This window comes from Schistocerca gregaria, chromosome 2 (assembly GCF_023897955.1).
Source record: "Schistocerca gregaria isolate iqSchGreg1 chromosome 2, iqSchGreg1.2, whole genome shotgun sequence".
In the NCBI taxonomy this organism is placed as follows: domain Eukaryota; kingdom Metazoa; phylum Arthropoda; class Insecta; order Orthoptera; family Acrididae; genus Schistocerca; species Schistocerca gregaria.
In genome coordinates this window covers 392,425,363-392,449,354 of record NC_064921.1, presented here as the reverse complement: position 1 = coordinate 392,449,354, position 23,992 = coordinate 392,425,363, and the positions used below count along the sequence as shown (strand labels likewise).

The 23,992-nt window shown below is 39.1% G+C and overlaps 1 protein-coding gene across 1 annotated transcript; it reads right to left on the bottom strand.

Annotated features, from left to right (window-relative positions):
* Window positions 1-2,634: 2,634 nt before the first annotated feature.
* On the bottom strand, window positions 2,635-23,294 carry LOC126335795 (uncharacterized). Its single transcript, XM_049999259.1, has 2 exons — window positions 23,142-23,294; window positions 2,635-3,276 (listed from the first exon to the last, which is right to left on the bottom strand). The coding sequence occupies exons 1-2, from the start codon at window positions 23,292-23,294 to the stop codon at window positions 2,635-2,637; spliced, it is 795 nt and encodes a 264-aa protein (XP_049855216.1).
* Between the last annotated feature and the right edge of the window lie 698 nt (window positions 23,295-23,992).

Below are 23,992 nucleotides of genomic sequence, written 5' to 3'. Positions count from 1 at the left end.
AAATTTTCTAACCTACCTGCCCGATTAAGGTACCTGCTCCGATCCGTAGAACGCCAGTTTTCTTTCTCCTGATAACGACATCCTCTTGAGTAGTCCACGCCCGGAGATCTGAATGGGGGACTATTTTACCTCCGGAATATTTTACCCAAGAGGACGCCATCATCATTTATCCATACAGTAAAGCTGCATGCCCTTGGGAAAAATTACGGCCGTAGTTTCCCCTTGCTTTCAGTTGTTCGCAGTACCTGCACAGCAAGGCCGGTTTGGTTATTGTTACAAGGCCAGATCAGTCAATCATCCAGACTGTTGCCCCTGCAACTACTGAAAAGGCTGCTGCCCCTCTTCAGGAACCACACGTTTGTCTGGCCTCTCAACAGATACCCCTCCGTTGTGGTTGCACCTACGGTACGGCTATCTGTATCGCTGAGGCACGCAAGCCTCCCCACCAACGGCAAGGTCCATTGTTCATGGGGGAAATAAAAACTATGTAACTGAAACATAATTAAGAAAAACGTTGATGGCTATTAATACATTTTAATATCTTGAAGTTTCATTTAACGTAACTTAGTAATAAGATATCTAATACATTATTAGGACTTACTTCCAAGAGTGTAACACCACCGTGTACGTGTGCTACAGCTTCTGGCCAGTCATCGCATTTGTGTTTGTTTACATCAGGTTTATTGTTATGATAAACAGATTATAGCACTGGCAAAAAGGGCATTCCTGGCCAAGAGAAGTCTACTAGTATCAAACATAGGCCTTATATTATGGAAGAAATTTCTGAGAATGTAGATTTGGAGCACAGCGAAACATTGACAGTGTGAAAACCAGAACAGAAGAGAATCCAAGCATTTGAGATGTGGTGCTATAGACGAACGTTGAAAATTAGATGGACTGATAAGGTAAGGAATGCGGAGCTTCTAGACAAATTGAGAGAGGAAAGGAATATGTGGAAAACACTGTCGTCATGGAATGACTTCCATGTTACTAGAGGAAGCTGTAGATGGCATAAACTATAGAGGAAGACTGAGATTGGGATATGTCCAGTATATAACTGAGGACATAGGTTCCAAGTGCTATTCTGGGATGAAGAGCTTGGCACAGGAGAGGAATTATTGGTAGGCCACTAAGTAAAAACAATTCTCAACCCTATGGCACAAGCCTACAAAAACACAGCCTATCTTCTCACAGAATGTTTGCTCTCACTGGCTCCAGCCTTCCAGTCAACCTGGAACCAGAGGGCCATGAGCTGTTCTGGGGACAATTTTGCAAATTGTGGGGCTTTGTTGAAACTACATGAGCAAGTTGTTAACCACCAGATGGATTTTCTCAGGTTTTCAGACTTCCTTTATAATTCAGATTTCTTATTTTCAGAATCATATGAGGGGCTTTCAGTTAGTAATGCAACACTTTTTCTCCCACACTGTCGGTTGAGAAAAATGCAGGGCTTTTTGTAAGACATCATGCAATATTCCCCTTCAGCCCCTATACATTCATGAAGTTCCGAAGGTGGTGGCGCTATACGTAGCCTTCAAAATGGTGTAAGTAATGGATGTTCATTCCAAGCAGAAAGCTGTCATTGAGTTTCTTTTGACGGACAACGTTGATGGCTGTTAATAAATTTGATAGGGGAAGAAAGGGAACTGAGACGCAAAAATTGAAATCTAAACAACACTTTAAAAAAAAATCTTTATTGGTTTAATATCTTCTGTAACCATGTAAACTGTGCTTAAGTATGTCCAAAGTGGTACAATAATATTTAAATGTATTGTCTTTCCTTTAAAAAAAATTAATCACGAAAGTGTCTCACTGTACCCATGAATTTTTAATAGTGGGTACAGTGAAACAGTGCCTCAAATTCTAACAAACATCATAAGAAGCAAAGTTAATCTCAAATGAAACAGCAGATTGTTGTCTTTTTGTCTTGCTGTGTGTTTTTGTAGGGTTCAGCAATAACATTTATATGCATTTTGTGTCAATGAACGAAATATCTGGAACTACAGAAATCGCAAATTTGTTCTCTAGTTTCAAACTTTTCCTAAGAAATGTAACTTCGAAATTTAGATGACTCTCCTACAATTGAAAGAATTTTTCCTACATAATATATTTTCTTTTTTGCCTCAAACTCTGCTAAAACAAAGTCACCCATTTTGGGTGAGCGCTATAAGTTTTCAAAGTTAACCATTTCTGGTTCTGGACTCAGTTGTATCCGATTAAAGGTATCATCATCATAAAAATCGTGCAAAATTAATTCACTTTTGTCAGCATCAGTTTCACCAACTAGGAATAAAGCTTGCTTTGATTTAGGTCCCTTAATGTCTTTTCGTTTCCTTTTCATTTGTAGTTCATCCCTTTCTGGTGTGTCAGTCGCAATCATTGTTCTTCCTTTAGGTTTCAGGTTTAAGGTCTTTTTCGGGTGATGCGTGTTTCGAGGCTTTCATTTAGAGGTCTGTCAGTAACAGAGGATGGAAGAAAATCATCCTCATTGAACACATGGCAATCAAAAGGAAATATTCCTGTCTTCTTAAATCCAGCAATGATATTGACAGGAGTCATTCCTCGGGGATATGCTATCCCCACACAGTGAGCAATATTGTAAATTGAAAATGTTCCACCTAGATGAGACATCATCTATGTATCTACAGCAGCATCATGAAAGGTATTGATAGGTTTCATGACACTGACATCAAGAGGCTGCAGTATATTGGTGCAATGAGGTGGAATTGTCAGAATTGTTATCCCATTATCTTTGCACAGATCTATTGCCTCTATTGAGAGGATGATCTCATGGTTATCCATCAGTAACAAAGGTGGATTTGCTTTTGAGCTGGCAGAGAACTTTATGAAGCGACGAATGACATTCACAAAACATTCTGAGTTAACCCAGCTTCCTTTAATGGCAAGACCTAATGTGTCTGCAGGTGCTCCTAATATGATGTGATCTTTGAAATTCACATGTGGCAATATCATGATAGGGGGTTGGCTGCTAGCGAGAGCATTTATAATACAACATGTCATAACCAGTGTTCCACGTTCTGCACTGGTTGCCTTAACTTGTTTCACACCCTTTACGGCCAAAATCTTCTGTGACTTCTGCACCGTTGTTCCAGTTTCATCAAGACAGAAAATACCTGATCCATCAGCAAAATTTGGATGACGTTTGAGTATTTCTTCCAGTTTATCAAAGAAATTTGACACATTAAATTTAATAAAGCCTGTAGCTCTAGATAAGCTGCATCCTTCTGGGGTTTGAAGAGACAGTTGAGGGAATCTCTGTCAAAAACCTTTCATCCAGTCTATAGATGCTTTCTCACTTGCAGTCCAGATTTTGGGTAAAACAATGTTGTTTTTAATACTTAATTCATAAGCCAAGGCATGGCAGTTGTTCATAGTAAGTCCGTAAAACAATTTAGAACACTCAACTAGATATTCACATAAACTAAGCTCCAATTCTGGTGGAATCATGTGGTTCATTGAATAGGTGAGACAAGTTTGAAGTGTTATCCTCATGATATTTCTTAACGTATCGACTAACATTCTGAAAAACCTTCCTATTTCCTTATCAGTCTTCTTTCTCCTGGAATTTTTATAACCTAAAAGAAAAGTTTGCACACTCAAATCTACAGAAATCACTGTTTTATACAGCAAGCATGCTCTGTTGGACACTATGTGCAAGCATTGGGAACAGTGAGACATGTGCAAACACCTTCAGCTTAAAGCAACATTTCAATTAAGGGGATTTATATGTCTCGAAAAAACCATAGTTTTGAGTGACTATGGAAATGATGTGAAAATACCAATCGTCTACTGAGACACCAGCTACGTAAATTTAATAAAAAGATACTTTTCTTACCTCTGAGCACAAATATACCAACAACGAAATCACAACAAGAATGTCAAGTACGAAACATGGAAATCCACAGTCAATAGCACAGCACGGTGCAGGGAATGGCAATTGAATCTCAATGTAGACAAGTGTAAAGTGCTGCAAATACATAGAAAGAAAGATCCTTTATATTTTAGCAACAATATAGCAGATCAGCAAAAAGATGATCATTTGAAACCCAGCTCACGCTATTCGTCCATGAGAGTCAGAGGGCCATAGACACAGGTTTCCAGGTAGAGGCGGTTTGACTTCCGCAAGGCGTTTGATACAGTTCCCCACAGTCGTTAATGAACAAAGTAAGAGCATATGGACTATCAGACCAATTGTGTGATTGGATTGAAGAGTTCCTAGATAACAGAATGCAGCATGTCAGTCTCAATGGAGAGAAGTCTTGCGAAGTAAGAGTGATTTCAGGTGTGCTGCAGGGGAGTGTTGTAGGGCCATTGCTATTCACAATATATATAAATTACCTTGTGGGTAACATCGGAAGTTCACTGAGGCTTTTTGTGGATGATGCTGTAGTATATCGAGAGGTTGTAACAACGGAAAATTGTACTGAAATGCAGGAGGATCTGCAACTAATTGACGCATGGTGCAGAGAATGGCAATTGAATCTCAATGTAGACAAGTGTAATGTGCTGCAAATACATAGAAAGAAAGATCCCTTATCATTTAGCTACAATATAGCAGGCCAGCAACTGGAAGCAGTTAATTCCACAAATTATCTGGGAGTAGGCATTAGGAGCGATTTAAAATGGAATGACCATATAAAATTAATCGTCGGTAAAGCAGATGCCAGACAGATTCATTGGAAGAATGGAAATGGCAGTCCGAAAACAAAGGTAGTAGGTTACAGTACACTTGTTTGCCCACTGCTTGAATACTGCTCACCGGTGTGGGATCTGTACCAGATAGGGTTGATAGAAGAGATAGAGAAGATCCAATGGAGAGCAGCACGCTTCGTTACAGGATCATTTAGTAATCATGAAAGCGTTACAGAGATGATAGATAAACTCCAGTGGAAGACTCTGCAAGACAGATGCTCAGTAGCTCGGTATGGGCTTTTGTTGAAGTTTCGAGAACATACCTTCACTGAGCAGTCAAGCAGTACATTGCTCCCTCCTATGTATATCTCGCGAAAAGACCACAAGGATAAAATCAGAGAGATTAGAGCCCACACAGAGGCATACCGACAATCTTTCTTTCCATGAACAATACGAGGCTGGAATAGAAGGGAGAACCGGTAGAGGTACTCACCGTCAGGTGGCTTGCAGAGTATGGATGTAGATTACAGAGATAAAATCAATGTCTCACTGTTCCCACTCTTCCCCTACCTTAAAGTTTCATTTAACGTAACTTAGTAATAAGAAATCTAATACAGAAGTATGACCTACTTTCAAGAGCGTTACATCACCAGTGTATGTGTGCTACAGCTTCTGACCATTCATCGCGTTTGTGCTTGTTTACATCAGGTTTATTCTTATGTTGAACGAATTATAGTAACTGTGGTTTCTATACGGGCTCACTTGGTATGACTGTCCTCCTTACTTTTCCTCCAATTAATTTGTTCGTTAATATATTGTCTATAACTATCTTAGATTTGCCATCCCAGCCATACCTAGTAATCTTATGGCTATCTGGTTTCTTGAAGAATGTATTCATCGCTAAAAGATGATTCCTTCTGCACAGATATAGAATTTCTTTACCCTCAACATTACATCTTCCGTATCCAAAAGGGCCCATCATCACCTCATATCCATTTCTATTCGTGCCGATCTGAGCAGTAAGATCCCCAATTATCATAATGTTATCTTCTCTTACTTGGTCTTCAAGTAATTTTGTTTTTACTTCCTCACTGCACCCTTGCTGAGGTGTGTACACTTTAAGTATAGTAAAACTATTCTTTCCCAAGTTCACTCTTGCTCTAATTATGCTTTCACTTACAAAGCTCACATCTGTAACTGGGTCAATGTCTTTGTGAAACACAAACCCCACTCCATTTCTGCCTCTTTACTGTGACCCTGCCAGTATAATGTGTACTTACGGCTCTGCAATTTAGAGTTTTTTCCCTTCCACTTGGTCTCACTCAATCCAAAGATATGAATCTTTCTCCTCTCCATCATGTCTACAATCTCTTCAGTCTTTCCTGTCAAGGTTATTACATTTAATGTTACCACTCTCAACTTGTTTTCGTCTTTTTGTTGGGTTCTAGTTTTTTGTTCTTGTTTAGTGTATCTCTTTGTGTTACTTGGTTTTTCTTCAGGCTGTGAAGAGCTGACTGACATTCTTTCCAGGGGAACAAGAAGTGCTGTCTACATGAGGTATTTTTAATCAGAGTCTAGTTCTTTGATTGAAAGCAATGACAACTTTTTCTCATCTGCTGGCCTGTTAAGCCTAACAAGTGGTTCCACTCCTCATTTGCCCTTAGGAGGGAAAGGGTGCCTCCCACGCCAGCTGTGCCGAACCAAGGATGTTCTTTGCCGTAGCTGCCGTTAAGGACTTCACCATATCCCTAGCAAGTGTTTGATAATGGTAAGTAGATGGATTGGATAGGACAGGATACAGGCTAATGACAGGTCATTGTTAAAATAGTAACCTTATAATATGTGGTTTGTTGACCACAAAAATTTGGAGTGAGCTGTCAACCCTGATAAGTATCACTCATGTTGGGGAGAAGTTCTAGCAACACAAATTAAATACAATGAGAGAGAGAGTCTTGCACGTACTATAAATTTGTGTCTTGTCTAGATGGAGGAAGTAAAGGCACCTAGGAGGGCAACATCCAACAGGGCTGTTTCTTACTCGTAAGATGCTGAAATGATGTTGCAGAGTAGATCACCTTTTTTTCTCAGTACCAGGCAATAGGCTATAGTGTGCCACAAAGTGGTCTTGCCAAGCCCTTCTATGATCTAGGTTATTTATATCTTCTTCTGCTTGCTGTGATAGTCCTCCTCCTGAAGGAAATGTGCCAGGAATTATCCATCAGTGTTAATTTACAGTACATTTTTTGAAGATGATGCAGTACACTTAGAAGTCCAAAACATCTTAATTTGCAGAGCACCTTTTCTCTTCAGTCCCCTCCCACTGTTCAACTGTTTCACAACATAACAAGACGAAAGTTGGGAGATGGAGTTGCCATCAGCTTTATTATGGGTATTAAAAGAGAACCATGGCAATTTGGATACTATGAACTTTACTGGTGTTCAAACATAAAAAGGGTATACGGGGAACCTAACTCAAAATTTTTTTTAAGATTGTTCCTGAACATTTTCTGAACATTTTAGTGACAGGGACTCATGTCTCAGAGGCTCATTATTGAGAATAATGACTATATGATTTAGTACACACGGAACAACTTGGCATATCATCATCATGCTGCTCTTCCATTACATTCAGTGAAATCACAGTAGTCAACTACCTCTTCATCAGGATACGTATTCGTACTGTTGTGTTAACGCACAACACACACTACTGAAAAAGCACATCCGAGACAGAACCAGGCAGTACTGAATGAAAGCTGGAGGATGAAGAATGAAATGGATATTACTGGAGGAATAGAAAGAAAGGAGAAAGTATGAATGACTGGAATAAGTAGGTTTCCAAACAAGACACACAGCATATACTAACCACATTTGCAATATTGTATTGATATTTTCAGGTGCAACAGAGATACAAAGAAAGCAAACAAAATTATATCAAACTTCTCAAAACATATATCTGAACAACTTCTGAAATTTTATTGGAGTTTCTCATGTCCCCTCAGTATAATGATAAATGTCAAAGAAATAAATTAAAATAGCCTACATGTAAGTGAGGGAATCTCTATAAAGTGGATGCAGTGGTACCAATAGAGAAATAATATACATGATGTACACTGGCAAACAAGGAATCAGCCTAACACTTTGTGTAAAGTATATGGTGGAATTCACTATAAGTGTGTAAACTAAGTATACCAATGAAAATTAGGAGCAAGAGAATGAAGCAATACAAGGGTCAGACACAGTCATCCAGAGGAAATGATGATATAGCAGTGACCACTATATTTCTGAAAATGATGTACATAATCCCCCCCCCCCCACCACCAATTATAGGAAACCTGGAAGAACTGCTCAAGAATAATATTGTTACTGCCAGGGAGATACTTGTGTTTGGCAGTACCATTGATTTCATTTCAGTTTTTTAAATGTTTTGTGACTGTATTAAATTGTATGCCTTACATCAGCCCAAAGGCCGTGATAAGAAAAACAGAATTCTGGTTAGAATTATTTTGCTGAAGTGCTTAAGTTTTGTATCATTGCTTGAAACTCCCAAACAACTCACTAGAGTACTATGAATCACTAGTAACTATTTCATATATCAATGTTTGTTAATCCTTATGTCTCTGCTCACTGTTGCATATCATAAGTTTTGATTATGTAGTTTCATAGTCGCCATGTCTGTCATACAAGGCCAGATCATATGATCCACTTACAATGAATTTAGTTTTCAGTTCACTCTTCATCTGTAAGCTAACAGTTACAAAGGCAGTTATAATGGGAAAACAAAGAAACTGAAAATCCTTCACAGATCTCATATACAAGTCATAGTGTTGTTTATGCCATTGTGTGCCATTAAGGATAATTTAAAATTCACTGCAGCAATTATCCTTAACATATTAACATCTTAATTTGTTGTAAGTTTATACTTATCCATCAATGTTATCAACAATTTTAGCAATGTTGGGAATGTACAGATTTATCATTTGAAGGCTCATTTCGCAAGAAAAAAAAAGAAAGACAGTATAAACTGATATATGAATTTAAAAAATAAAAATAGGAATGCAGTGTCAACTCCTAAGGATTTTAAAAGAATGAGACTTCACATATATAACAAAATGTGTAAATAATACAGTAACAATTTCCTCTGTTCATTACAATATTACCAATAGATTTTTTGATCAACAGCAGCATTAACAATGATGATTACACTATGTATATAAAAGTCCATTGTTTATTATTAATAAGTAGCATATTGCAAAATACACATTTCTTTCATAACATAGTAATAAATTTTAGAATTCTGAATTTCTCGCAGAGCTTCCTTTTCAACTAAACAGTACACCAGGATAAATGACATAGGCTACTCAGACTATTGTGTACTGTATGGAATGCATGTAGTTTGTTGTGGGATACACAACTGAAAATAAATTTCAGTGACTTTATCACAAAACCAGATGACCTTTATAATTGTGTGTAAACTGATATCCCACTTTCATGTTGAGACACTATGCTTATAACACAAAATAAAAAGGCAGCACTGTGCATATGTCCAAGCACTAAACTAAAGTGTATCTCACAACTGATGATGTGGCATAAAGCAGAACAGCATAATTGAAATATGATAGCATTAGAAATACCACAAGTATGGCAACATCTGAAGTGGTGTTAAGGTCAACTCTCAGCTGAATGGCACACGTTTGACACAACTATGTTATATATATATTACTGTAATGAGATGAAATTACTTCTACACAAACAATGTAAAATACTCTCATAATTTAAAAAAATAAAGCATATTATTACCAACCATATAATTTTTTTTTTTTACCTTAAATGATTCCTGCACATGAATGTCAGATTCATCTCACTCCAGCTTTCCTCCAAAACAGAAATATACCCCACGACCTATACTTTAAACTCCAACAACTATTTCAATGACCCTGATCTATGGGGCTACAAACTTTATTTAAGACCCAATGTCAATAAATTCCACATAGTAAACTATTTTACACTGATGTTTGAGAAAGAATTACTCAGATTATAAATTATTACCGGTACAGCATAGAATGAATGTATAATTTGGACTGCGACACAACTGAAAATAACTGCCAGTAAAACTTTCCTGGCAGATTAACACTGTGTGCCGGACTGAGACACCATATCAGGAACTTTGGTTTTCACTGGCAAGTGCTCTAACAACTTAGCTACCTAAGTGCAACTCATGACCCATCCTCACAGCCTTACTTCTGAAAGTACCTCATCTCCCAACTTCACACAAGTTTTCCTGCAAACTTCAAGACTTGCACTCCTGGAAGAAAGAATATTGCAGAGACATGGCTTAGCCACAGCCTAGGGTATGATTCCAGAATGAAATTTTCACTCTGCAATGGAATGTGTGCTGACATGAAACTTTCCTTGCTAGTTTTGCAAGAGTACTTCTGTGAAGTTGGGAAGGTAGGAACAAAGTACTGGCAGAGGTAAGGCTGTGAGGACGGGTCGTGAGTCGTGCTTGGGTAGCTCAATTGATAAAGCACCTGCCTGTGAAAGGTAAAGGTAGCCTACTGAGTTCAAGTCTCTGTCTGGCACTCATCTGTCAGGAAAGCTTGATACCAGTGCACACACTACTGCTGAGTAAAAATTTCATTCTGGAACTGCCAGTAAATTTATCACAAGACAAGCTGAGCCTTATAAACATGTATAAATTGATAGTCCACATCGATCCAGAAGAGAACCAATCAATATGAACTAGTCACTTATTTGTACTATATTAATGAACAAAATGATCAAAAAGAGATGTGTACTACAAAGGAAGGAAGATTGGCTCTAACTGGGCCAGTATAAGATAGGAAATTATTATGCTCTATAGAAGGAATCATCTTAGCACACACCATATGATGTAGGGAAGCTGTGGAGAACCTATATATGTATCGTCACATGTGGGATTGGTTACCCATTCCTCCAAAATGGAAGTTTAGTTTGGTTAGCTTCATGTTCCATGGATCATCTGCACAATAAGTCATACTGATGTGAAACACTTCATTTTACATTCACATCACAAATTAATTTGTAAATACTAAATACGGCTCTATGCTGAACATTCATACGTTTTCTCCCCACCCCTACTTTCCTATATTTGTGGAAAAGCAGTCAAAGTACGTGCCAAAAACATGTACACTCCTGGAAATGGAAAAAGAACACATTGACACCGGTGTGTCAGACCCACCATACTTGCTCCGGACACTGCGAGAGGGCTGTACAAGCAATGATCACACGCACGGCACAGCGGACACACCAGGAACCGCGGTGTTGGCCGTCGAATGGCGCTAGCTGCGCAGCATTTGTGCACCGCCGCCGTCAGTGTCAGCCAGTTTGCCATGGCATACGGAGCTCCATCGCAGTCTTTAACACTGGTAGCATGCCGCGACAGCGTGGACGTGAACCGTATGTGCAGTTGACGGACGTTGAGCGAGGGCGTATAGTGGGCATGCGGGAGGCCGGGTGGACGTACCGCCGAATTGCTCAACACGTGGGGCGTGAGGTCTCCACAGTACATCGATGTTGTCGCCAGTGGTCGGCAGAAGGTGCACGTGCCCGTCGACCTGGGACCGGACTAGCGACGCACGGATGCATGCCAAGACCATAGGATCCTACGCAGTGCCGTAGGGGACCGCACCACCACTTCCCAGCAAATTAGGGACACTGTTGCTCCTGGGGTATCGGCGAGGACCATTCGCAACCGTCTCCATGAAGCTGGGCTACGGTCCCGCACACCGTTAGGCCGTCTTCCGCTCACGCCCCAACATCGTGCAGTCCGCCTCCAGTGGTGTCGCGACAGGCGTGAATGGAGGGACGAATGGAGACGTGTCGTCTTCAGTGATGAGAGTCGCTTCTGCCTTGGTGCCAATGATGGTCGTATGCGTGTTTGGCGCCGTGCAGGTGAGCGCCACAATCAGGACTGCATATGACCGAGGCACACAGGGCCAACACCCGGCATCATGGTGTGGGGAGCGAACTCCTACACTGGCCGTACACCTCTGGTGATCGTCTAGGGGACACTGAATAGTGCACGGTACATCCAAACCTTCATCGAACCCATCGTTCTACCATTCCTAGACCGGCAAGGGAACTTGCTGTTCCAACAGGACAATGCACGTCCGCATGTATCCCGTGCCATCCAACGTGCTCTAGAAGCTGTAAGTCAACTACCCTGGTCAGCAAGATCTCCGGATCTGTCCCCCATTGAGCATGTTTGGGACTGGATGAAGCGTCGTCTCACGCGCTCTGCACGTCCAGCACGAACGCTGGTCCAACTGAGGCGCCAGGTGGAAATGGCATAGCAAGCCGTTCCACAGGACTACATCCAGCATCTCTACGATCGTCTCCATGGGAGAATAGCAGCCTGCATTGCTGCCAAAGGTGGATATACACTGTACTAGTGCCGACATTGTGCATGCTCTGTTGCCTGTGTCTATGTGCCTGTGGTTCTGTCAGTGTGATCATGTGATGTATCTGACCCCAGGAATGTGTCAATAAAGTTTCCCCTTCCTGGGACAATGAATTCACGGTGTTCTTATTTCAATTTCCAGGAGTGTATATTTAGTTTATACATCATTTTTAATAATGAATATCTTGTTATGGTGGTGAAATGTCCTTTATTTTCTGGATGGCCCTCGTATGTAATTGTAGTATAATATATACAAAGGCCAACCAGATAGTGAAGAATGTTTCACCATCCTAAGATATTCTACAATAATAATAATACCCAGATGTCTATAAACATCTAGGATACAGACAAAAAAATAGGAATAGATAATACAAATATTAAAGAAGAACTAAAAGAAAAACATAGACCAAGACTAACAAAAATACTGAAAACAGAATTGACAGCAAGATACAAAACAAAAGCTATAAATACTTATGCTACACCAATATTGACCTACTCATTTGGAGTAGTGAAATGGAGTAACACAGACCTAGAAGCACTCAATACACTAACACGATCACAATGCCATAAATATAGAATACATCACATACATTCAGCAACAGAAAGATTCACATTAAGCAGAAAGGAAGGAGGAAGGGGATTTATCAACATAAACCTACATTATGGACAGGTAGACAACTTAAGAAAATTCTTTCTAGAACGAACAGAAACTAGCAAAATACAGAAAGCAATCACTCATATAAATGTATCGGCTACACCACTGCAATTTCATAACCACTTCTACAACCCTTTAGATCACATAACATCAACAGATACGAAGAAAGTAAATTGGAAAAAGAAAACACTACATGGCAAGCGCCCGTATCATCTAATACAGCCACACACCGATCAAGACGCATACAACACATGGCTAAGAAAAGGCAATATATACAGTGAGACGGAAGGATTCATGATTGCAATACAGGATCAAACAATAAACACCAGATATTACAGCAAGCATATTATTAAAGATCCCAATACCACAACAGATAAATGCAGACTTTGCAAACAACAAATAGAAGCAGTAGATCACATCACAAGCGGATGTACAATACTAGCAAATACAGAATACCCCAGAAGACATGACAATGTAGCAAAAATAATACATCAACAGCTTGCCTTACAACATAAACTTATAAAACAACACATTCCCACATACAAGTATGCATCACAAAATATACTGGAGAATGATGAATACAAATTATACTGGAACAGAACCAATATAACAGATAAAACAACACCACATAGCAAACCTGACTCATACTCACCAATAAAAAGAACAAATTAACACAACTAATTGAAATATCCATACGTAATACAACAAATATACAAAAGAAAACAGGAGAAAAAATTGAAAAATACATCCAACTGGCTGAGGAAGTCAAGGATATGTGGAATCAGGATAAAGTTGACATTATACCAATTATACTATCAACTACAGGAGTAATACCACACAATATCCACCAGTACATCAATGCAATACAGTTATATCCAAAGTTATATATACAACTAGAGAAATCCGTAGTTATTGATACATGTTCAATTACCCGAAAGTTCCTAAATGCAATATAACATATACCGTACAGTTAAAAGGAAGTCACGCTTGATCAGGGTCCGCGTCACTTTCTACTTCTGACCAGACATAACGTCTGAGATAAGAAAGAAATAATAATACAGAAAAAGAGTATACACATTTTGGCACATACTTTTCCACACAGTAGCCTTTGACATTTAGGCACTTCTTGTACGTTGGCACCATTTGGGTATACCCTCTTCATACCCTATGACTACATGGCTATTCAAGCAGGTCACAACATTATCCTTCAGGAAATCATCATTTGCGAAGCATTAACCAGAAAGTGCTCCTTCAAATTTGGAAACAGAAAAAAGTCTGATGGTGCCAGGTCCAAACTGTAGGTAGGACGCTCGAAAATGTCCCACTGGAATTTCTCATGCAGCAGGTTTGTGTCCATTGGGCAGGATTCGGACACACCGTGTCATGCAACAGAACAATTGAAGACATCCACGGAAAAATAAGCTAACCCTCAACTTAGAGATAAGTGTTGCCATCTGTTGCAGGGTACGTGATATTTAGGGGTGAGACCAATGTCAATTTTAATAGTTCCCGTACCCAGAAACAGATGGGAACACTTATCTTTAAGTTTTTACAGTCAAGGGTTAGCCCATTTTTCCACCCATAACTTCAATTCCACCTGAGAGCTTGCCTCTTCGGTGGTTGCGAATAGCCCAATGAAGACATTCAAGGGTAGTACAGTAAACTTCACTACTGCTTGGTGTGTTGCGGGGCACGAATTCGACAATAGGACCCCTTCACTGTCACAAATATAGAAGCCATCAGTTTTTGAGTTGATGTTTTGTTTTTTTTTGTTTTTTTTTTTTTTTTTTTGTTTTATTTACGCGTCTTCTGTGGCAACTGAAGATGCCTATCCATGGACTTGCTTCATTGTGTGGGTATTATGACAAACACATGTTTAATCCCCTATAACAATCTGGCCAATGAATATGTTGCTGTCCCTTTCATGATGCTCCAAGAATGTTAATGCAGCACCCCTTCTCACAGCTTTCTGGTCATCCGTGACTGTGTGGCAGCCCCTGTGCACAGATTTTGTGGTATCCCTAGTGCTGAGTGTTAATTTCATGTACAATTGGATGTGACACTTCCTAACATTGTTCATACATGCTGTTAATCATGAATCATTAATTTTTTTTTAATGATGCAATCCATGTTTTGTTTCAGTGCATCTGTGATGATGGAGGGTCACCCTTATTTTTCTTCATCATGAATATTTGTTCTCCCATTTTTAAACATTATGCATCGCTTTCAGACACTAGGTGCATTCATCGTACCTTCACCATAAATGCTAACAAGTCTATGGTGAATTTCACAGGGTCTAACGTTTTGCATTTCCAAAAAATGAATAACACTTCGCACCATGCAGTTGGCAGGATCCACAATTGGCACAGACATGGTCACAGCTATCTCTGCATTTATTGTGTAACAAACAGTCAAATGTTGAGAGTTCTGAAGGGACCAAACTGCTAAGGTCATGGGTCCCTATACTGTGTAACAAGATCCAACCTACAACTGCGTGCAGCAACTGTCTGCATCTCACCAAACAAGCGACAGCCTCAAGACAAGTGCATGAATTGTTTGCACAAATGCTCTTCACTTTCTGGATGGACCTCATATTTGAGAATACAAGTTATTAATCAGTTGTACAGTTATTTTTATTTTGCTTTGCCGGTTTTGACATCCTAATCTGTCATCTTCAGAAGCCTGCAAAATTTGGGATAATGTAAATAATAAGAATTTTATCATAAATTATTAAATAAGTTTTTCTAATACACCTCTTATGCTTTACATAAATGTACAGCCAAATTCTTACAATTTAAATTTTGTAGGCTTCGGAAGATGAACGCTTAATCTATCAAAACCGGTAACATAAAATAAAAATACTTTTAACACTGATAGCTGATTCTTCTATGGAATGGCAGGAGTTGTCAAGGAGAAACTTTTTAGTTCGTTTTCAAATTTTATTTTGACCATTGGGTCAGTGATCAAAAAACTTTAGTTGCAGCATTGTGCACCCCTTTTTGTGCTGACAACAACATTACTGTGGAGTAAGTTTTTCCTTCTGATATTGTAATTACATACATTATTGTTCCTTTTGAAATGCAATGGAGTCTTTATAACAAACTTCACAAAGGAATAAAGACACTTTGAACCAGTAGTCACGAGGGAATAAATACAGTGTGAAGCAGTATTCACCCTGCCTAATTCTTTAAATTGATATCTACAAGCCGATTGTGGGTGAGCACCACATATTGTTCTTAAAGTATATTTCTGAGCAACAACGACTACCTTCCTTAGAGATCGGTTACCCCAGAACATTACTCTGTATGACATTAGTAAATGAAAATTTGCAAAATATTGTCAGCTTACCGATTTGTCCCTCCCCATGCTCTACTATGATTCTAAGTGCACATGTTGCTGAATAAGTTGTTTTAAGAGTTCCAATACATGCTTTTTCCAGTTTAAATTCTTGTCTCTCTGGAAAAATACCTTGTATTAGTGATGGATTCAGATAAAATTACAGGACTCTTGTTCAAGCAATGTCCTAATGTTTGCTTGAAATGAATAGCCAATAGCAGACTACAGTAATAAAAAATAACCAGAAGAAGGTATAAACATAGAAAGCTTGATCCCCACCCCCCAAAAAACAAAGAAAACATGGGTGGGGGGTGGGGAAAGAAAGAAAGAGAGTGAAGTACATGTAACTTTAGCTATGGGCTAAATACTGTATCCCCAAAAAGATATTATCAACATATACAAATGAAATACCTGTATACAGTACAGAACTGATCTACATGTAGACAGTAATGTAACATAATAAAGAGTAGTGTCTACTTGGCAGATCCCAAAACAGCAGCAGGTGCACATGTGCACACACTTGTCTGCAAATGCACATGCTAACTAGTTTGAATTTTTTGAGTTTGTGTATGTGTGTTGCCATGTATTTCCTTCTTCAGCTCCTGTCAAGAAAAGACATGCGTGTGACAAGATAATATTGAGTGCCACACAAACTCTAATTTACACCATCTCAAGTTTCAATCAGGCTCTCAGTTCTAAATTATTATATACCATTCAGCACAACAGGAAGGATTCAACTTCCTAGCAATGGCACCATTAGAGACAAAGCATGAAATCAGTTTAAGGACTGTGAAGAAAACTGACACTGCTCTTCTGAAAGACAGAAAGAACAATCTCAGAACCTGCTGGAAGCAATCCTGCAATCTCACTGAAAATCTAAATGTGAATGGCTGGATTGGGATTTCAACCAGTCTGATACTGACTGCAAGTCCAGTATTTGTTTTACAACTACTTTATCTCATTTAGTCAGTGCAACATATGGTAAGCTTATTCATTCTTAGTCTTTTACGATGAATAGTATATAAATTTTCAGTACAATATTAAATTTACTTTACCTGAATAAAACCTCCCATGCAGGGATATGACTGTTCTTACCATATCTATGATTATACTTTTGCAGGAGTAAAATTTCATAGAAAAATTCAGTAGTGAGAGGAGGCTGTGCATGTCACTGCTGCTTGAAAATTGCTACAAGTCAACAGACATGTTATTTGTAGTGATAAGGAGAGAATATCTTTATTCATTCTGCGTACCCACCTTTACATTCCAAGTACGTTTCTCAATATAGTATTCCACACCATTGTGGATTATGAAATGGCACTATACATACCACAATATTTTCTAAAACACGTAATATCTCAAACTGCAGGAGATGCAAAATCTGACAGCCAACTGTAAAACAGTTATTCAAAGACAGGTGAAGTAAAGCATTATCAAATTCCTAACAGCTAGAACCATGAACGAGAAGAAAGACGACCCCCCCCCCCCCCCCCCACACACACACACACACACACACACACACACACAATCTGCAACTCACAATTAAGTGGCTGGTATATTTCTGTGCAAGCTCTGCTTTATCTTACTTTATTATGATGATTATTTCTCCCTATGCAGGTGGGTACCAACAAAATACTTGCACATTCGAAGGGAAAGCAGGTGACAAATTTCATGATGAGATCCTGCTGCAATGAAAAATGCTTTTGTTTTAATGGTTGCTACGCCAATTCGCATAACATCCATGGCACACACTCATCTGTTTCGTGAATAATACAAAACAAGCTGCCCTCTTTCAACTTTTTGGATGTCCTCTGTCAATGCAGTCTGATACAAATCCCACACCACACAGCAATACACCACAGGAGGACAAAGGTGACTCTAGTACACCTGTAGCATTTTCTTTGTGTTCTGGCAATAAAATGCAGTCTTAGTTCACTTTCTCAACAACATTATCTATGTAATCGTTCCAGTTTAAGGTATTCATAACTGTAATATCTTTAGATTTGTGGGATTTAGCATGTAACCAAAATATAGCAGATTCCTTTTAGTAAGTTGAATGACTTCACATTTTTCCATTATTAAAGCCAACTGCCACTTATTGCACCCTACAGATATCTTGTCTACATCATTTTGCAACTGGTTTTGATATCTGATGACTTGACTACTCAGTAAATGACATCATCTGCAAACAATTTGAGAGGGCTGTTTAAATTATTCCTAAATGTTTTATATAGATTAGGATCAGCATAGGACCTCTAATGCTTCCTTCAGGAATGCCAGATATTGCTTTTGTTTTACACAATAACTTGCTGCCAATTACTACCAACTGTGCTCTTTTTGATTGGATATCAAAAGCCAGTCACACAATTGAGACAATACACCGTAAGCACGCAATTTGATTAAAGTCAATTGTGAGGAAGGGTGTCAACAACACTCTGGAAATCTAAAAATACGTGATCAATTTGACAACCCCTGTCAATAGCACTCATTACTTTGGGAGAATAAAGAGCTAGTTGTGTTTGACAAGAATGAAATTTTCTGAAACAGTGTTGGCTATTTGTCAATAAACTGTTTTCTTTCAGGTAATTAATTATCTGTTTTAGTGGCACTTATCGATAACATTCCCACTAACCTGAATAATGTTGCTGATTACATCTTGCCGTTATTGTACTTCACATACAGTCAGAATCCCTTTGGGTTTGCTGCCAGATTTCCAGGCAGAGTTTCATTGCAGAAAGTATTAAAAGTATCTTGAGTTGAAGATCATGCTAAATCTCGAGCTCCTGTAAAACTTCACCGATCTTCGAGAGTTTGCATTCTATTAAAATTGGCATGCTTTTTTCACTGCCTTTGTAACAGTGTTCTGACCTGTTCAGTCTTGCTACAACAATTTTGTGGGTAGTAATCCCTGAGCCATTATGATGTTCTGTATTAGCTCAGGATTACTTGCTGCTCAGAGGTCCAGTATGTTTTCGCAACCAATTACACTGCGTGGGCTCCTGAACTAGTTGTTCAAAATAATGTTCTGAGAAGACATTCAGTGTGATATTTGATAATGTTTTATGGCTATCATCAACTTTAAACATATATTTTCACCCACGTAATGAGGGTAAATAAAAGTAACTTCCAAATACAATTGTACGAGTGGGGTACCTATTTGACTCAAGGTAAAGACTGAAGTTTTCTTTGAACTGTTCACCAAGTGTATCATCTGAGTTGGGGGTTGGTAAGACCAATTATTAATTTATTCTAGTTGATAAGTATAATCTCTATCCATAGTAAGGCACATTAACTATCTACTTGAATTTCACTACAAGGTAAACTACTTCATCATCCTCCATTACCCATGTTCAATTGACTGGGTGAGATATAACATTGCTTTCCATCTGTATGTATCCAGCTTCACTTCTTGCCTCTCAACTCAATACAGTCACACTCCTCTTCCTCCCAGATCATATTTCACTTGGGTGATTTACTATCACTTGTGAAAGCATCTAAGTCTTTTGCCTACAAGCTCCTTTCCAAGCTGTTTTCCTACTGTTCTTTACTGATCCATCCTCTTTATGCATCCAAAACATCTCAATCTTCAGGTTCTTATGCTGTCACATGGTGGTTTCTTTACTTCAGTTTCCTAATGTATGGGTAGTACAGGTTTCAAGGACACGTACAGGATGATTTTTTTTTCCATCGCACACAAACTTAAGGGACTGATTCATTAGAGGATACAGAACAAAACAGATCTAATGAACTTGTGTCCGGAAGTGAGAGAGACCATTTATTCAATCAAACTTGGTTACATAGCCTGAGGTCTAATACAAGCTGTCTCATTCAGCCACAGTTAAAGTATGCATGGTTTCTTCCTAGAGGGTGGTACTGTTCCCCATATGTCAAGCCACAGCACCCTCTCCTGTGATAGTAATTGCTAATGTTTTGTCCGATTCATTTCTCTTGTTGATTCACTTTGTAGTGGATAAGATACAGCGCTGTACACAATGGTTCTGTATTCGAACAGAGCTTGCCGACATGGTGTTTACTTACAGAAAGACAAATGGCAATGAACAGCAGGCAAAAACATTTTATCACAAGACATACCCGTGAACAGAAACCACAGCATTCAATGTTTGCAACAGTGTTTTGCCATTTGGCTGAAACATGGTCATTTCAGGAAGCAGGAAATCATGAAGGATGTACCTGAAACATTTGGGCACCAGACTAGAAAGAAAATTTGATTAACACTGTTGAAGGCGACCGACGTGTCAATACCAAGTAGTTGGCCCACCAGTACAGGGTAAGCCAGACAACCGTGTGAAACATTTTCAATGACAATTGTTACTACCCTTATCACTTACAGCTCGTGCAGAGCTTACTAGCGACAGACTTCCCACACCGGGAGCAGTTTCACCACTAGGCAACATGATTCTGAGATTTGTGTCATTCATCCTATTCGTAAATAAGGCCACATTTACAAAGAGTAGTGTCCCCAACTTTCATAATAGTCACCTGTGTGATGTGTGCAGAACCCCCATGGTACAGTGACAGCAAATCATAAGGGTCGATGCAGCCAGAATATGTAGACTACGATAATTGGCAACTGTATTTTGGGACTAGTCTCCTTCCATGTCTCCTAACAAGCTGTCAATATCAGTGTCTCCTGCAGGTGACTGTCTTCCCTGCTGGAAGAAGTGCCATTGATAGTTCAATGGACTATGTGGCTGCTACATTATGACACTCCAGCCCACTTAGCTGTTAATGTATGGACGTATCTCAACTGTTTCTTTCCTGGTCAATGGATCTGAAGGGGGGTCCAGATGCATGGCCTGCTAATTCACCAACTCTCAACCAGTGCAATTTCTGGTTATGGGGTCATCTCACAGGTATCATGTATGCACAGCCCATTCCAAATGTGGAGACACTGGAGCAGCATATTCATGCTGCCTTCGACACTGTTTGGATGCAGCCTGGTTGCTATGGCATGTAAACGCTTGTGTTGAGGCATATAGAAAATTTTCAACACATACTGTAACTGTGGCTGCATGGTACAGCACATATTAGACTACAGCCTCTATAACAATGTATGACCGAAAGAGTGATATCTCTCTCTCATCGAAACCATGCATTTCTGGACAAGTTTATTACACCTTTTTGTTCTGTATCCTCTCCTCGATCAATCCCCAGAGTTTGTAAACAGTGGAAAAATATCTCTGTGTAGTTTTTGATTAAAAAAAATATTCCTGATTTGGTTGTCCTACAAGAGAATCCTATCTCAGTGGTAAAAGTGAAATCATTTTGAATTATATTAGTTATTTTTGTAGAAGAGTTGGTGTCTCAAATTGTGATACTATGATACTACCAATGTACTGAAAGTGTCAATATCTCCCCATCTGGGTCAATGTTGACACAATCTTTGTCTGCTGGCTGCATGACTGCTTTTTAGACCAAATTCCCTCAATAGGTGGTTCCATATGTTAATTTCTGTTGCACTTTAGTAATTACTTCATCCATCATAGTGATGAATAGGATCAGCATCCATGCAGTGCCCATTTGCTTTCTTTGCTTGTGATCAACCAGCCACTATCTCCTACACAGATGCAACTCTGGCAGTCCTGTGCTGATAAGAGAGACTGGTACATTCCTGCTAGCCAGATTTTCCATAATTTCACTTGGCAAGCTGTTGTAGGCCTTTTTCTAAATCTAGGAAAACAAAGATGTTAACTCTTCTTTTCTCCCAATATTTTTCTGTTATCATCCAAACAGCTAAAATGTGGTCTGCTGTTGTATTATCTCTAAATCCATACATTCTTTTTCAAATTGTGGTTCAATTATAGTTTTTAAATGGTCTTCAATAATTTTCTACATCAATATAAGTCCGTGAAACAGGAATGTGATCCCTATTTGGTTGCCACATTTCCACTAGATCCCTTCTTACACAAGGAAAGACTGGTACAATTACATCATTTTTCCAGCCTGCTGGGACTTTTTCCTTCTTTCCAAAAGGTGTTTATTTCTCTGTATTGATGGTAGAGCCTACGAAGTGCAGCAGGTTTGATCATGCCTGTGTGGCCGAGCGGTTCTAGGCGCTACAGTCTCGAACCGCGCGACCACTGCGGTCGCAGGCTTGAATCCTGCCTCGGGCATGATGTGTGTGATGTCGTTAGGTTAGTTAGGTTAAAGTAGTTCTAAGTTCTAGGGGACTGATGACCTCAGAAGTTAAGTCCCATAGTGCTCAGAGCCATTTGAACCATTTTTGATTATGTCTGCACGCCATCTACACCCACTGATTTGCTTTTGTCCCTGCTCTTCAAGGCATTGACATCAGGCAAAGTCTGTACCATGTTACTTCTCTTTTTCAGACTTTCCTAATTCTTTCTCTGGTCAATCTATTCCAGTTATTCATGATACTTAATCTTTTTTCATATCTTCTCATACCTCCATGTTAGGGTTTCATCTTCCTTCCCCAGAACTTTTATTGGTGCCAATGTATTACTTTTCATTTTTCACAATTCAGCAGAGTGCTTTCTAGTTATTTTTACCCTTCACATTTCTCAGAACACTCTAGACAAGTTTTTTTTTCTTTGCACTATTATCGGGTATCTGAATTTTTATATAAATCTCTAGGCCTTTCCATGTTCTTTTTCCCTAATCCCTTCTCATCTCTCTCTTTTCTTGCTGACTTACTTTATTTTATGGCAAACTGAATGGAAAAATTGAATGGAATTATTCCAAGAAGATGCCTCTCTTTCACTGCTGTACTAATTTTTCCCACTGCATCCGCTGCGTGTCCACAAGAACTTCCTTAAATTCTGTACCCTGCTCAAGTTCCTGTTTAATTTTTGGGTGACTGGACACAAATCCCTACCGATTTCCTTCCATTTCTCAGGCTATTTCAATTCACTTCTACCGTAGGGATAATTCTCAGAATGACAGTAGCTTTTGGTCACTGTCCACATTCTCTCTCCCATGAGGATTTCTGCAAAGATTTAAAGGGTCCCAGTGCCTTTATCAGAAACAACAGAATCAGTCAGTCTCTGTTCACCAAACCAAATATATCTTTTGACTGACTGAGCTGTTTCCTGAAACAAATATTTTCAATAATGAAATTATTCTGTTCCTTGCTCCTAAGCCATTAGGAGCAAGCACACTTTGGTGTCCAAACCTTTCCTCACCAACTTCGTCACTTGAATCTCCCATCACACAAATCTCCAAAGCATGCATCCTTGTCCTCAAGTGCATTCACAATAGTAAGTATCTTTCTGTTTACCTTTCTTGTAGTTTAATTATTATCTCACAGACACCCTATGGATCAGACACGTCATCTACGATGACATCCAGAAAGTAGATTATGTTTTCACCTGCAGTAACAAGGGGTAGGCCTGTATTATTGTCTGAGTGTATCAGTTCAGTTGGCAGTCCACCTGTGCCATTGTGAGGTTTATATAATTTGCCATATTTCACAGTATAAGTTTTAAACATGTGCCACACTTGAAAATTGTGCAAGTTATGAAGTGCACTCAGTAATAAGGTTTTTGTTGGTAAAAAAACAAACTAATAGACATTTATCAGAAACTGGTATGGTGATGTATACAGAAATAATATAATCACTGACGGAGTTTCCTAATAGTGCAAGAGGTTTAAAAGTGGCCAGACTGATGTTCACCATGAAGAGCAAGGTAGATGGCCAAGCATTGTGACTGAATCTGGCCACAAAAGTCAGAAGATTCAAGAAAACCACCTCTTCATAATAGAGCTCCCAAATGGTTTTCCACAAATTTCACCAAGTTTGTTGCATCAAATCGTACACAGAAGCTAAGCTATCACAAACTGACAGAGGATGTGACTAACTGGTTGAAGTCCCAGGTGACAAAATTTTATGACAATGGAATTTCAAAGCTTGCTCACCACTACAATGAGAG

What these genes read in the sequence shown, in the direction of transcription:
- LOC126335795 (XM_049999259.1), bottom strand. Translation starts at nt 23,294, where the DNA reads ATGCATGCTTTGGAGATTTGTGTGATGGGAGATTCAAGTGACGAAGTT. An exon ending in TTGTTTCAGGAAACAGCTCA is followed by an intron (nt 3,277 to 23,141) that starts GTCAGTCAAAAG and finishes GGTTTTTGACAG; the next exon opens with AGATTCCCTCAACTGTCTCT.